Genomic DNA, 16,062 nt, shown 5'->3' on the forward strand with positions numbered 1-16,062 from the left:
GACACGAGGAGTTTATACTGGTTCGGCCCCTTACGATGAAGGTAAAAGCCTAGTCCAGTTTGTAGTTGGTATTGCTAGGGTTTCGATGAGCAGGGAGCGAATACGCTTGACCTGGCTCTCAATCTGTTGTTTCTTGTCCTAAGCCGCCGCTAGGTCGTCCCCTTATATACACAGGTTGACGCCCTGCGGCCCTCAGAGTCCCGGCCGGTTTATACAATGTATCCGGCTCGGTGACCTTTCTTACATACCTTACAATAGAAGTTTTACATACATGGCGGTTTATATCTATGGGCCTTAAGCCGCCTTCGGGTCTGGGCCCTCTACTAAGCCTACCTATGAACCGCCATATGATCTTGGGCTTCATTGTGATGAATCGTCATAGGGATGACCCGGCCCCTCCTGGGCGGGTCATACCTAATAGTTATATCCCAACAGCCACTGTATTCTCCTCACGCCCTCACACAATGCGAGATGTCATGATTCCACTAGCGGTGCCCTTGAAGGCGGCGACCGAACCTTTACAAACAAGGTTGGGACTATCTCCACAACTTGATTGGAGGCTCCCAATCATACCACGGAGCTTCACCACATTGGAATGTGACTTCGACGTAACCTCAACCGTCTAGGGTTCTCAAACACCCAAGAGTAACAAGATCCGCAAGGGATTAGTGGGGGGAATCAAATTTCTCTTGGTGGAAGTGTAGATCCGGGCCTTCTCAACCAATCCCTAGAAAATCAACTGAAAGTGCGTTATATCGACTAGAGGGGGGTGAATAGGCAATTTTTATGAAAGTCTTCAAAACATGAGAGTTATGAAGACAAACAGCGAAGATTATGCCTTTTACTATGCAGCGGAAGTTAGATTACACTAGGCCAGCCATGGTCATGTATTCAATAGAGTGAAAGCACAATGACAAACAACTGCAGTGTAATAAGGATCAGGTAGGAAGAAGTTATGAAGCCAAACAGTTCATACATTCACGTTGTGAAGACAAAAGATAAAGCAAGCATGCAATGGCTTCACAATGTGTAACAGTAAGAAAAGGAAGTGAAGATGAACCAGTGACTCGTTGAAGACAATGATATGTTGGACCAGTTCCAGTTGTTGTGACAACTGTACGTCTGGTTGGAGCGGCTAGGTATTTAAACCTTAGGACACACAGTCCCGGACACACAGTCCTGAACACACAGTCCAGGACACCAAGTCCTCACCGTATTCTCCTTGAGCTAAGGTCACTTAGTCCTCGCCCAATCACTCTGGTAAGTCTTCAAGGTAGACTCCCAAACCTTCACAAACTTCGTTCACTGGCAATCCACAATGTCTCTTGGATGCTCTGAACGCGACGCCTAACCGTCTGGAGGATTCACAGTCCTCAAGTGTAATAAGTCTTCAGATCACACAGACAAGAAGACTCAAGTGATGCCCAATTTTCTCTGGCTCTGGGTGGTTAGGGGTTTTCTCCTCACTAGGAATTTTCTCTCAAAGGCTTCGAGGTGGGTTGCTCTCAAACGACAAAAGCCGTGCACTGAAATCTGAGCAGCCAACCGTTTATGGTTGTGGGGGTGGGCTATTTATAGCCACTTGGCAACCCGACCTGATTTGTCCGAAATGACCCTGGGTCACTAAGGAACTGACACATGTCTCAACGGTCAGATTTCAAACTCTCATGGCAACTTTACTTGGGCTACAAGCAAAGCTGACTTGTCCGGCTCTGGACAAGATTCGCTTTCATTGTCTTCACTCGAAGACATAGGTTTTGGTTTAGGCATCACTTCAGTCATTCTGACTGGTTCTCCTGGACCCCACTTAACAGTACGGTGGTTCCTATGACTCAACACAAAAAATAAAAAGAACTACGAGAGATCTAAGTCTTCGAGCTCCATAGGCTTCATGACGTGTCTTCTTTTGTCATAGTCTTCAATGTGAATATCTTCATATACCACCTTTGTCTTCAATGTCTTCATACATTTTTAGGGGTCATCTCTGGTAGTAAAACCGAATCAATGAGGGACTTCTACCTGTGTTTTCCTGCAATTCTCACAAACACATTAGTCCCTCAACTAGGTTTGTCGTCAATACTTCAAAACCAACTGGGGGTGGCACTAGATGCACTTACATCAACAAGTTTGATTGGCTAGGGAGAGAGATCGGGTGAAAATGAGCTTTGGAGCAACAATGGAGCTTGGGGGAAAAGAGGTGAAGTCTTCTTGGGGAGAAGACCCCCTTTATAGTGGGGGGAACAAATCCAACCGTTATCCATCTCACAGCCCGTAGACGAGCGGTACTACCGCTTGCATGAGCGGGACTACCGCACATATACAAGATGCAAGGAATAAAGAAGAACGGGGGAAAAGCAGAGGGCCGGCGGTGGTAGTCGCGATAGTAGGGAGGTACTACTGCCCAAACTACCGTTGCTGCATCCGCCCATCTCCTAGGGACAAACGAGAAGCACGGCAGTAACCCGGAGGAACCACAGTAGATCCTGACACGAAAAATCGAGATCCCCAGCCACGAGTGGTAGTGCGAGCGGTGGTCACAGCGGTACTACCGCTGTGGCCAGTGGTACTACCATTGTGGCTCTTCTCCCCTCATTCGATGCAACACGGAGGACAACTCCAAAGAAACGGAAGTGGTTGATGGGTGCAATATGAGTGTGTGCGTGTTGATTCCACCCAAACCTTCCCGATACGGACCCCCTCTTGATAGTACGGTTTTCCCTACGACTCAAGTCCACCAGAAAAGAACCACGAGAAAGAAAATCGTCTTCTCTTGAAACTCCGAGGGCAACGAATCGTCTTGTGCCATATGCTTGATAGTCTGAAAGGCTCAATGCACACAATTAGTCTGTAAACATGTTGTCATCAATCACAAAAACCACTTAGGGAGAAATATGCCCTAACACTTGTCGTCAGCGTCGACCAGGACGCTTGCCGCTCCATGCACCATGGTTTCTTCTAATGACTGTGAGACTAGCAAGGATTCCATCCACTATGTCTCTTAAACTCTGACTTTGGCATTTTTATGAGTGGATTTTTGTGTCTGGGATTAGTGTTTTGATTTGGGGATTTTTCATCTGAGCCGATCTCAACTCTTTCTTGCAAATTGTGTGCTTTTCTTTGCTCTTCCAGCTCCCAACTACAATGCATGACCCGATTTTAGCGGCATTGACCTAGATTTGAGTATCTCGCGCGACCGCGACAAGTCGGCAGATATGTGTGTTGCTTTGGAAAGGATGCACATGGGCAAGAGGTTCCTTGCATGTGTTGAGCATGTAAGTTATAAATTTCTATAAATTGTGTGCTCATTTTCCTGTTTATTTTATGAAATATGCGCAAATTGTTCTAGGGTTTACTATTCATAGGCTTTGTAAGTTTTGCTGAGCATGAATGTGATGATCTTGTGGTGGTCATTGTTTAGTTGGCAGCTAATAGGAGGGTGTTTGGCCGGGTTCTAAAAAAAACTTAACTATGGGTCCCACGCAGAGTGACAAGGGAGCAAGCTGGCGATACAAGGATGGCTCCATACTAGGTGAGCATTCTGCCTTCCGACTGTATGGCGCCCTTCGAGTCAGGGCGAGAGGATTATAGTCATCTTCAGAGGTAGGATCGGGTGGCTTGTTGGCAAATTCTGCGGTAGTAGGCGATGAGGATGTTGGCTACTGATGCTGGTGTCGCTCGCTGTTTTTCACCCCGGTTCTGGTGTGGTTGTTGTTCTAGGCGTTTGGCCTCGGTGATTTAGGCTGGGCACAGTGTCTCTATCTTTAGATTGCTTGTACCACTGCTAGGTTGTTAGCTGTTTTGGCATCTTGTATCTTTGTCGTTTCGTTATTATTTTCTTTGTATTTGATGCTAGGTGTAATCCTGGTTAGTTGATGGCTTTGTTAATTCAAAATCAAGTAGGCTTGAGCATTTTCTCAGGCCTTGCCTTTTCTCTAAAAACAAATGTACGAGGATTCTGACAAGTTTCCACTAGAACAAAAAAAATAGTGATTAAGTGTATCAATCCTTTCAGGATTGAAGAAACTTGTTATATGAAATAGCTCAGTTCTAGGGGAAGACCCTCTAAATACGAGAGAAATGGGCATTTGTAAAAACATACATTTTCATTACCTTTTTCCCAATTTCTTGGTAACTTTTTAGAGGAAGAGAACTACTTTTGCCTCTAAACCCAAGGAAAATACTGACAACAAACAAATCAGTGAGTTGAAACCTTTCTTTCGGCCATGAGATGTCTGGAGTGGATCTTAGAATGCCTCAAGTTTCGCGTAAGAAAACTTGTAGTGCTCATTTGGAATTGTTGCCATGTTCACTGTAAACAGTAGTTAAAATTTTCGCCAGAAACAACGTGGGAGGGTCGGTTTGGAAAAAAAAGGATTACCTCGTAGTTTGAAAAAAAAAGGTGGGAGGGGTCATGTATCGATGGGAGGGGTGGAAGCAATGAAATGGAAATCAACAACATTTTCTTTTATACTCCCTCCGTTCCTAAATATAAGTCTTTGAGAGATTCCACTATGAATCAGATGCGGATGTATATAGACGCATTTTAGAGTATAAGTTCACTCATTTTACTCAGTATGTAGTCTATAGTGAAATCTCTACAAAGACTTGTATTTAGAAACAGAGGGGATAGTAGAGACTAGCCAATTAAAAGAGTAGTATAACATAATTAAATCTCCTAAATTTGATAGAGCCTAAACAACCCATTTTTCACATAACCCCCAAATTCAATTTTACATGGCATGTCAGTGATTGTGTACTCCTTAATTTATACGGTGCATGGCAGTGATTTGTTTCCTCAAATTGCTTTAGAACCTAAGCTTAAATCGAAGCAAAAGGGGACATAGGCAGTGGCGGAGCTTCATGGGGTCAAAGGAGGCCATTGCCTCCTCTACTCTAAAAAAAACTCTTAAATGTACCTTTAATATTATTAGGTTTAATATCAAAGATTTTTCACAGTTCATGCATAACTTATCTTCTTCGCCTCCTCAACTCTGATTAGCCCCGTCAATAATCTTCATCAACCTCCGCCACTGCATAGAGGGGAAGGACTTACTCAACACCGCCAAACGACGAGGCCCAACAGTGGCCCCCTGTCGGAGTCGCCTTAACCGCTCAAGCGGAAGCATGCTACGCCGCATATTCCAACGACTGTGGCGGCCTCCGGGTCTCAGTCAGTTGGCTAGGGTTTGAGCTCCCGCACACCTCTGCCGGCTCATGGTCTACAACGCACCCATTGCTACCTACGTCATCGCGACCTCCGCCGGCTCATGGTCTACTCAAACCGTTACTCCATATTGGGAAGAAAAGCGGGTGCCACCTATCACAAACGTGCTTAAAAAAAGAAACGTGCTCAAAACACCTTACTCTGCCGATCAGTGATTCATGCAAACCTGGCCCTTAATGCGTGTTTGCTGCAAACCTGGCCCTTATTGCGGTGGTTTTCTGTATTTAACTATGGTCGCAGTCGTGTTTAACGCCAGACAAGACCATCAAGCGTTGCACCCACATTTAGACTAACGCACACAACCCGTGAAATCAGAAACTATGGCTTTACCGAAGCGTGTGGCAGAAAAGTAAATTGAGCTATGAAGAGAAACTACTCCCTCCTTTCCGGTTTATAAGGCTCAATTCAAAAATCTCACCAACCAAGATAGATAATGAGTGGTGGAATATTTTTTGTAGTTTGCAAAAGCACTCAATTAATGCTCTTGTTTTCCTTAAAAAATTATGTTTACGAATGCATTAATTACAATGCATGCATGCATTGATCAGTTTTCTTTTAATACTTGCATACAACAATTTAATGCACCTTGAAGTCTGAACATGTGATGGGGAACAATCAAATTGAGCCTTATAAAATGAAAAAACTAAAATTTTGAGATAAGCCCTATAAACCAGAAAGGAGGGAGTACCAAACATATTGCTCCCTCCATTTCAGAATATAAGATGCATTAGTTTTTTCAAAAGTCAAAAATTGGTAATGTATGACCAAGTTTTTAGAAAAATATCAATATCTACAGTATCAAATTTTACCATTACATCTATCACAAAAAGTATTTTCATATTTTATTTTATTTGTATTGTAGATGTCGATATTTTATTTTATAATCTTGGTCAAACATACACAAGTTTGACTTGCATGAAAATCGATACACCTTATATTCTGGACTGAAGGGAATAGCATTCAACAAATTTGGAGCCACAACTTGTAAAGGTGACAAGATTTGCGCAAATATACACCGTGAATGGAAAGAAACCACGATGACTTTAAGACCATAGGGAGACGAGAGAGACAAGTTGTGATCATTTTCTCTACCATAAGAGCAGGCATACATCTGAACATTTTGACCACATGTTCTACATCAAAATTGGGATTAATCTCCCTGGAAGAAAACTGGCATCAATTACAAGGGCACATGTGGATGCTAAGTAGATGAGAAACGCAAATCAGGCTAATGTATGAAACCAGATGGTTGTAGCTTTCTACCTAATCTTCAAGCTTCAACCTCAAGCAATGTAAGCTCAATCGAGCCAATGGAGCAGCAGCCTCTATGCTAGGTGATTCATGTCAAAAAGGAGAACACCAGCCAGCCAAACTCACCTGCTGGGATAGAAGGAATGCTGACTGCGAGTGAATGATAGATCACATCTCACTATCTGTAATTGCAGCAGGATGGGCGACCACGAACCAACTTGTCCCACAAGCATAGCATTTGCCTTGGCGACTGATAGTGCGCAGTGTAGTAGTTCTCGAGGCAACCATACTGGCAGAACTTCCAGCTATGAGAATACCTGACAGGCATGGTATAATTGAATTTTTCAACCCATAGCCCCATACTTACATCCTCCATCTTGAATAGCTGCAAGCCAAATAGCCAGAAAAGTAGAGTGATTGACATAACATGATTCAAGTTATCAAAATACAGTGTGTTGCATCAATGGAGGCTCACATAACATGATTCAAGTTATCAAAATACAGTGTGTTGCATCAATGGAGGCTCACCCTTAAACTCTGATTGGCATGCTGAGACACGACGAATTTTGCTATGCCACCAGAAATTACATAACCGGGTCCATTAGCATAAGGCGGATAGATATCTTCAGGCCACTCCTGCATTCATTATGAGTAGGGATTAAGGCGAGCAATGAAGATGGTGGCATGCATATGTTGGCAACACAAAAAAGGGCTGTGATTTCTATAGACAAAAAAACAAATTCATGGTGGGCTTTTAGCAAGAACAGTCATTTCCTATGTTTGAATTACCACCCTAAAGTTGGCCGTTCAGCTTTTAAGGCCGTAAAACACAGCTCGCAAACTTGTGAGATTAGCTTTCTTGGTTAGAAGAAAGAAGATTCAGATACACGGTGTAACAAAGACTAACTCATGGGATTGCACGGAATCCAAAATATGGACACTGAATAATCAGCTGCTTAACTTGAGGAATATTGCTTTGTTTTAAGGATAATACCTCCTCCGTAACTGCCCATTTCCCAGTTCTCAGTGGTCTATGCAAGAGGTTAAGGTTCCCCATGTATAATGGTTTGCCAAGGGAGTTCATCTTGATATGTCTGAGAACCACATCTACCCTCACAAATGTATCGTCGTCACATTTCATGACATGGGCCGCTGTCAAGTTCTGGACCTGCAAGGTGACATGATAAACAGATGTTAGGTTCATTATTTAGTCCACACTGCAAAGTGACTACTACTCCTGTAAATTTCATGATCCCCATACCATAGACTTCAATCCATGTTTGAGGGGTAACTTCTCCCAGAAGCGACTCTCAAAGAGTTACATGAAAGATAATTAAGCCACTCACCCCAAAGTGCATTCCATGCAGTTGTAAAGAATTATTCTAGCAACGACTCTCTTGGTAGGGCTTAAGTTCAAACAGCTCTATCGCCTCTATTGAGATACGCAGTAAGGGCATTGCTAGGACATAAATGCCCAATGATGGACAAAGATCATAAGTACACGCTTACAACTTCCAGTTGACATTGGCGAACCATACCAAATTAGCAATAGGAAAAAATTAGCAGAAGTTTAATAAAAGATAGTGACGGCAAGAGTGTCTCACCCCATACTCGCAAATAGCGATTGTCTTAAGAACTACCAGTTCATAACGATCTATAAATGGCAAAATGACAATATCTCCGAAGTATTCAGCTTCTTTCTTCAGCATCACATTGACCTCTTTCCTCGAATTCTGCAACCACAATTTGTAATGAACAACATCATGCCATGCAGTCATTTCCTAAAAAACTTTTGTTTTTCCTTCCTTTATGAGATGATAAACATGCAACTGATATTTCCCATCATTGGGTGCATCTGGTTAACGAGTTAATAAGTAGACATTCTGCGCTAATAGTGATTTTCACTATGATATATGTAAGAAAGTATGCAAAAAATATAAGGTTGGTAAAGCTATATCAAATCATTCAAGATACTAGGGGTGTGTTTGGTTTATGCCCAAGGTTGCCCCACCAAAATATTGGCTAGCCAAAATATTGGTTGAGGTTTTGGTTGCCAATGATTTGGCCAACATTGGCAAGAAAAATGAACTAGAGTTGGCTAGAGTTCATTGGCATGCCAAATAATTGGCAACCATCCAAACAAATACCAATCATTTGGTCATGACCAAAATTTTGGTAGGGTACACTTTGACCACAATCCAAACATACCCTAGCACTCAAAAAGCATGAAAGTGAACAGTAGATAGCCAACAGAATCCTCTGGATACAAGAAATTTCAGAGACCAAGTTTCTGTTCTTGCATGTGACCCACATATTACATCTTATACTCCATTATCCCGAACTATATATATATATATATATATATATATATCTACAACACCAGTAAAAGATATAAAGATTCATTTAAGGACAAAGATACATTTGACAAAAATGTCATTTATTTTGGATGCATAATTTGCTTACCAGTGCTACAAAGAATCGTGCGACTACTTTAGAAGACTTAATTTCTGAAGTTTGCATCCAAGTTTTTCTCACAGCCATGCGCTCAGCAAAATGATTTGATGCCGAAAGTATTCCGATAAAAAGGTAAACTGGGTCTCTTGGCAGTGGTTGGGACCTCCATTTGTCTGACATTTCAAGGACTTGTTGAAGGGAAAAACTGGGATGAGACATAGGAAGAGCAGTGGCATAAACTGAATGGACATCCACATCACCCTTAACATATAATCCTGTTGCATCTTCAAGAGTGAACCCCTGGAATTGATCACCTCAACCCATTAGTATTTCTTCTAAATATCACTAAAAAAAGGAGGGCTGGATATGTCTAGAACATACTGGTCGATAAGGGAAAGATGTCACATGTCGACCACCAACATATATGTGGAAACCTTCAACACCAGCTTGTATAGTAAGAACAAATAGCCTGTCTTCCACAAAAGGGAATGGCCATGTCATTGCCGGTTTCTTTGCACGCCCTATGAACCTCTTTAGCCATGAAGTTGTCTTGGACTCTTTTGTGTCAACAATATCATCACGTATCCATTTCTCACATTTGGTGAACCCATCGACTGTCCAAAAATATGAAATGATAGGTTTTAGCCAAATATGCTAGCCTGGGGATAAAAGGACATAGTGTTACCATAGAAGAGCTAACACCTTGTGGTTTTCATTTTGCAGTAAAAAGTAGACGTTAAAATGAATACTAAAAAAAGGCAATTTGAATAAACTTGCATATTAATTCGACATGTTAGTCAATAAGATATGATAGGAGTAGCACCTCCGATGCATATAAGAATATAGCTTGTGATAAAATAAAATAGCAATGTCAATATATGCTTCAACAATAATCTCACAAATTAGCATTAAACAAATATTACATCAGGTAGAATTCTAACTGATGTGGAAAAAGAACACTTGCCGGAAGATGAAAATCACCAATAAAGATAATTGCTATGTGATTCAAGAAACTGTCAATAGAGCTATTCATATTATTTATTTTTAATTCTGGCATGCAGTTACATATGGTAGACATCAAGGTGTTGATGAACAATCACACAAAATGATAATTATATATGGAAGTTTACATACTAATTGTACTAGTTGAAATGGATATTATCCAGAAGAGTCACACTGGACAACGTTAAAGCTCTAACAGTGCTATGGAACCTATCGTATCAAAAGGGCGTGGCATTAATATTATGAAGTCCCCAGGAGCAAATGTATGAATCATGTGTCCGGCACTTGATAGTTTAACCAGCTTTTATGTTGTAAATAGGAAATTCCATGGGTTAGATTTTACAAGGAGTTGTAAACTTGTGATTGTCAGTTGGTAGAGGTACATTATAGCAGCTGTAATGGTTAACTAGTAAGTTGTAAATAGAAACATGGCAATATGGCATCAGGCTGGCAATGCAATCGATTTACCTCCGCACTAATTTGACGATGCAATATAAATTAATCTTAACCACATTACTAGTAACAAATAACAAGAGCTGCTCACTCGGGAAAGAACATCTTAAGGTCCAAGCTAGCATTGCTGAAGAAGGAAAAGGATGTACCCTTGTCGTCGTTGTCCTCGGGCTGCAAGCCGTCACAGCGCTGTGCGGAGCCCCACTGCATCCGGTAGCAGGTATTGTGCTCGATGATGGGGCGCTGGCTCCAGTCCCCCCTCAGCCTGGGGTTAAGGTGCAGTATCCTGGGTGGGTCCTCGCCGTCAACGGCGCGCAGGCCCTGCAGCTCGACCATGAACTGCGAGACGTGCACGGTCCCGTCCCCCTGGCGCATCCTGGCGAGCTGCGGCACGTATTCCTTGTGCGCTGACCTAGGCGTGCCGATGACGGTGACAGCGGAGCCAGCGGCGAGGCCGCAGGGCAGGAAGACGACCCTCCCCCGCGCGCGCACGGAGACGGCGGCGGGGCACTTGTCGGTAGAGGCGGCATCGACGGCGGCGAGCTCCCAGGGGTCCCCGGCGAAGGCTGCGGCGTCCTCCCAGGCGGTGAGCCCGAGCGACCAGGCGTCGTCGGCCATGCGGTCGAGCGCGGAGCGGTTGCGAGCGGCGATGTCGGGGAGGGAGACGCGGTCGTAGCGGTGCCAGAAGGGCTGGACCTGGAACAGGGTGGCATTGGAGGAGGACGAGCTGCCTGGGAGGAGAGGGGGAAGGTGGTCGGTGGAGGATGGGGAGGAGAAGGCGGAGTCAACAGCGGCGAGGTCGGCGGTGGCAAGGTCGAGGACGCGGCGGAACTTGAGGGAGATGAGGATGAGATAGGCCACCCCCGCGACGAACACAAGGTGCGACGGCCGCCACCGCCGCGCCATTGCCCTCGCTCAGCGGCCCGTAGCCAACCCCACCTTCGCGCTCTCGGGCCCCGCAGTGGACGGCGACAGCGATCTCTCTGTAGTCAAGCGCGCGGCGAGGGCAGGCCCGCCGCGTCACGCCTGCCGCCGGCCAGCGGAGGCGGTGCGCCGGCCGGATCTGGCGCGCGCAGAGGAGGCGTGGAATCGGAGGCGGGGGCGGAGTTGGAGATGCTCGCGCGTGCGTGCGGGGAGGTCGGGCAGTGGGGAGAAATGGAGGGGCGTCGTGGCTGGCTGGCTGGCCGCCCGTGATGTGGACATGTTTTCCTTCTTGTTTGGTTTGGTTCCGGCCGGCCGAGTGGGACTCGACGAGGCGCGTGAGTGGCTGCCCGGTTTAGTCCGGTCGAGCGGTGTTTGCCACGTCGGGTTACAGCATCTACAGCTGCAAGCGTCACCCCTATACCCCTCCCCTCGTTTCAAGACCACGATACGAAAAAGGGTTTCCCCCTTTGTATTACAACCAACAATATGTGCTGGGACGGAAGCAGCAAAATTATTAAAAAAAAATGCCGATAACGGTGGATCGATAAAACAGTGTTAAAAACAGTTCATGCAACGTTAAAAACAGTGTAGGTAGTTCATCAACGTACATTACAAAAGTAAGAGTTCTTATATATCTCATCGGACTATCAAAAATTTACATGTTCTAGTTATCTATTGAGAAAGTTCACCTGATGTTGTCCTTGCCCTTGTTATGATCGTCGCCGCGGAAGTAGCGGTCGAAAATGCAATATAGGTCAAGCCGGATCCGCTCACTATCGTAGTTGTCGGGTGCGTCACCGGCCTCCTCCTCCTCCTACTCTTCCTCTTTCGTGGGCAGTCCGGCCAGGGCACGGACTGACCTAACTGCCTGGGTTTGCTCCAGTGCGAGGGCACACGTTGTTCAGACTTCCCACTTCGCAGGATGCAGGCACAAAAGGGCATCCACGCTCTTATCTTCCGCGGGCTGGTCTGATGCGGTGTGCGACTCAGCCTTCGCGGTGCGCACAACTTCTTCCTCGCACGGTGGGCACACCGCTCCTCAAGGCATCTATGATTGTGTCGTCTGACAGCGTTGGACCTCAGATTTGGAGCCTGGCATCGCAGGACAAGACTCCACCACAAGGGTTGTGTTGCCAACCTAGAGTCGTCCGATTCGGCGCGTTGATACCTCCAGCCGCTACTCATCGCCTCTGGTTCCGGCGCGGTCACGTGCCTCAAGTCGCCGACGCCACTGGATCCGAGCCCCACTTGCGCGTACGCAATGAATTCTCGCCGAAGTGACTCCAAAGGCAAAGCTTGAGATTCCTCACGGGACCGGTAGAGAGCCAGCCAGGCGTCTAACTCCTTGTCCACACATGGGACGAGGTTTTATGATGGTGTAATACACCAGAGGTGGCCCCTTGGTAGGAAACCTGGCTGCAAGCCCACCTCGGGGCGCAGGTGGCCTAGCAATGGTCTGGCGTGAGGGGGCAGCCCGGAGGCCCGAGATCAAGAGAACATCTTGGTGTGCAAGCCAAGATGGCGGCGACATGAGATCGTCGAACCCCATGTAAACCCTAGCCCACGTCGTCTATATAAGATGGGGATAGGGGTAGATATTCTGATCTACAACATAGACTATACTCTCGATAGCCATATACCTTTCTCCATTGTAACCCCCTCGCAAGAGGTGCTCCAACACGAATACAAACCAGAAGCAGGATGTAGGGTATTACCTCACCACGAGGGCCTGAACCTGGGCAACCCCTTTGTGCGAACTCCCCTCTGGTACTTCCGGGCGCATTTGCCACCCTACCGAGCACACTGGAGGCTTCCGGACCGTTGGTTGGCGTGCCACTCAAGGTTGCATCTGTTGGAAACCGAATCCATATCGGATCTCCCATCACTCCTTGAGGCCTCGCGCTAGGAGAGAGTCCTACCTTTGGCTCCCTCACCTTCACGAATGAGTTCGGTCGGTTTGACGTAAACCCACCGACCTCCCCGACCTACAGCATCATCTTTGGAACACCGGCGTTCGTCATCAACCGCTACGGTGACCTCCACCTATGCGTTCCACCGGCCACTGCCTCAACAGACCGCCCGCGTGATCCCGTTGAGGTCCATGTTGTCTACGCCACCAACCTCTGACTCAGAGGACAAGGATCTCGCACCAACGGATCTGAAGTCAGGGCCCGAATCCTAGCCTCGGGATCGTGTCGCCGCATCGACCTCACGATAACCCTCCACCCCCTAACATCACATATAGTAACCATGGTGTGCGACAATTGCTTCAATGACCACGTCACAGAAGATTGCATATGGGATGGATACTTCTCGGGTTGCGGCATCAGCTATGCTAGCCTCTTCTTGCTCCCACAAATGGAGGATGATGAGGCTGGCATTATCTCCATCTCGGAGATAGAAGACGATGAGGCCGGTGTCATCTCCATCTCAGAGACCGAGAATAGTGAGGCAACCCTAGGACGAGAGACAACATCTGACGGCGACAAAGTCCCACAAGCCGTCACTTTGGAGCAAGTCCTAATGATGACCCCATGAGAAACAACTCTGAAGCACCAGGCGCAGCTCCGACTCACATCAACACTAGTGGAGCCGCGGCAACCTATGTTGTCCCACCGGACACAGCGCCTCCAACCTCAGAGTCGATAACCGTCGTACTTTCGCACCTCTGATTCCCACCCCGGTTGGGCAGCACCCCAATGGTTTCGTCGTCCTCAGCAATGGCCCCTCAGGATTCATGACCCCTGGGGCCGCCACCAACAGCCTTGCCATGACAACAATGACATAGCCAATCATCATTGAGGAGGCATTGCGGTTAGCGAACCCCTACTGGGGACCGACCGCACCACGCAAACCATCGAGGCCTTCTAACGGACCACCATGGTCATTCAGCTACAACTCCAGAAGAGAATGTCAGAGGTCGCCGCACAACAGGCGCGCTGGAAAGAAACGATGGCAAACGAAAGAAGCCGCCAACCTTGCCGCCAACCATTGTCAACCACCAACGCCCTTGCGACCCTTGGAAGCGAGGTAGTTAATGACTTCTATGAAAACGCAGACGTCGGCCTCCTATGAACGCTGGCTCGTGGCCTCTAGGCAACTGCAGTGCTCATAGACAAACTTCATGCTATGACGGCAGACCCCAACATCATTACCAGTTTGCAACGGGTGCTTCGAAACATCACTATAAAAAATACACTTCCGTGATGATACATGTTTGTCACAGTAGGTCGCATTTTCTGTCATGCATGTACATCCATGACGATTTTATGACAGAATCAAGATAGTCATACCTGTGCTGCCGTAGAAGTGTTCCATGACATTACCAAAATTATCATCATGGAAGTGTCCACTTCCATGACGATAAATCCCGCGTCACAGAAATGCTTTCGTCAAGGGTGACCGACACGTGGCATCCACCATAACGGAACGCCGTTAAGCTATCGGGTCGGGTTTTGGATCCGATAACCCGTTAACAGCCCCGACCAATGGGGATTTTCCACATGTAAAATCATCATTGGCTGGAGGAAACACGTGTCGGCTCATCGTTGGGACAGATGCCATCCACTCATTGGACAGAAGGCGCCTATGATACGTCGACACGTGGCACGGCCCAACAGAGGCCCATTCCCTATGAAAAGGCCAGCCCGTTTGACTTGGTCAAAAGGTGGCGGGCCGGCCCATGTAAAGCTTGTTAATGGCCTGTTCGCATATAGCCCATTTACAGCCCGCTAAACCAAGGCCCGTTACGCCCTATCCGAATTAGGTCCAGTAGCGTCATCTGGGCCACCCAATATGATTCCAGTCCATTTTCACTTCTGGCCCATGTATGACCCATGACGTCTTTCGGCCCATATGAGGCCCTATGTAACTCTTGGCCTATGAACGGCCCGTGGTGAAACTGGCCCGTCATGAACAGTGTATCACTTTACACCCATTAACGGCCCGTGGTGAAACTGGCCCGTAATGAACAGTGTATTACTTTATACCCATTAATGGCCCATTATTCCGTTGGGCCGTTTCCAGCCCATGTTATCTTTCGGCCTTCTCAGAGCCCATTTATTCTTGGGCTCATTTCCAGCATTCGTTTACTTACGACCCATTACTTCATTTTCTGCTTGTGGGCCAAATTCAGCCTGTGGTTACAGTCGGCCCGTTTGTGGTCCGTTAATACGTTGGGCCATTTTCATAGCGTCATCAAATACGACCTATTAATGATGGCCCATTATGGTCGGCCCATGAACGGACGATTCCAACTCTAGCCCATTTACGGCCATAATGCGGCCTGTTATTGGCCCATGTTTGGCCAATCGATCATACTGCCCGTATAAGGCCCATTGATGATACGGCCCGTAGAAGGCCCAATGTTTCTACGGCCCGTAGAAGGCCCACTGTTTCTACGGCCCGTAGGAGGCCCAGTGTCACTACAGTAAATATTAGCCCATGGTTATTGTGGCCTAGTTTTAAAAAATAGGTTATTGCAGCCACTAGCAAACCGCGGAAAAAGAACTGCAATGACTACAAGCAAACAAATAAACAAGACAACAAGGAAATAAATAAGGAAGCAACTTACGCTAGGCTATCACGGCTACCACACATATTACATCCACTGGGCATCAAAGTTCGCCACCAGTGCAAATAAACGCGCCGACAAAAGAATATACAAAACTGAGAGCACTTCAGAAGGCACTAGGCCTGGCTAGGTCGGGGCCCCCAAACAGCTGAAGAAGCTGAGTAGACCTCAGTTGTGTCAA

At 46.5% G+C, this 16,062-nt stretch overlaps 1 protein-coding gene across 1 annotated transcript; it reads right to left on the reverse strand.

Annotated features, from left to right (window-relative positions):
* Positions 1–6,291: 6,291 nt before the first annotated feature.
* LOC125520080 (hydroxyproline O-galactosyltransferase GALT2-like) lies at positions 6,292–11,584 on the reverse strand. Its single transcript, XM_048684885.1, has 7 exons — positions 10,534–11,584; positions 9,311–9,543; positions 8,939–9,229; positions 8,080–8,208; positions 7,470–7,643; positions 7,004–7,111; positions 6,292–6,860 (listed from the first exon to the last, which is right to left on the reverse strand). Exons 1-7 carry the CDS (start codon positions 11,288–11,290, stop codon positions 6,654–6,656), a joined length of 1,899 nt encoding a protein of 632 aa, XP_048540842.1. The 5' UTR covers positions 11,291–11,584; the 3' UTR covers positions 6,292–6,653.
* Between the last annotated feature and the right edge of the window lie 4,478 nt (positions 11,585–16,062).

This window comes from Triticum urartu, chromosome 7 (assembly GCF_003073215.2).
Source record: "Triticum urartu cultivar G1812 chromosome 7, Tu2.1, whole genome shotgun sequence".
NCBI classification, from domain to species: Eukaryota; Viridiplantae; Streptophyta; class Magnoliopsida; order Poales; family Poaceae; genus Triticum; species Triticum urartu.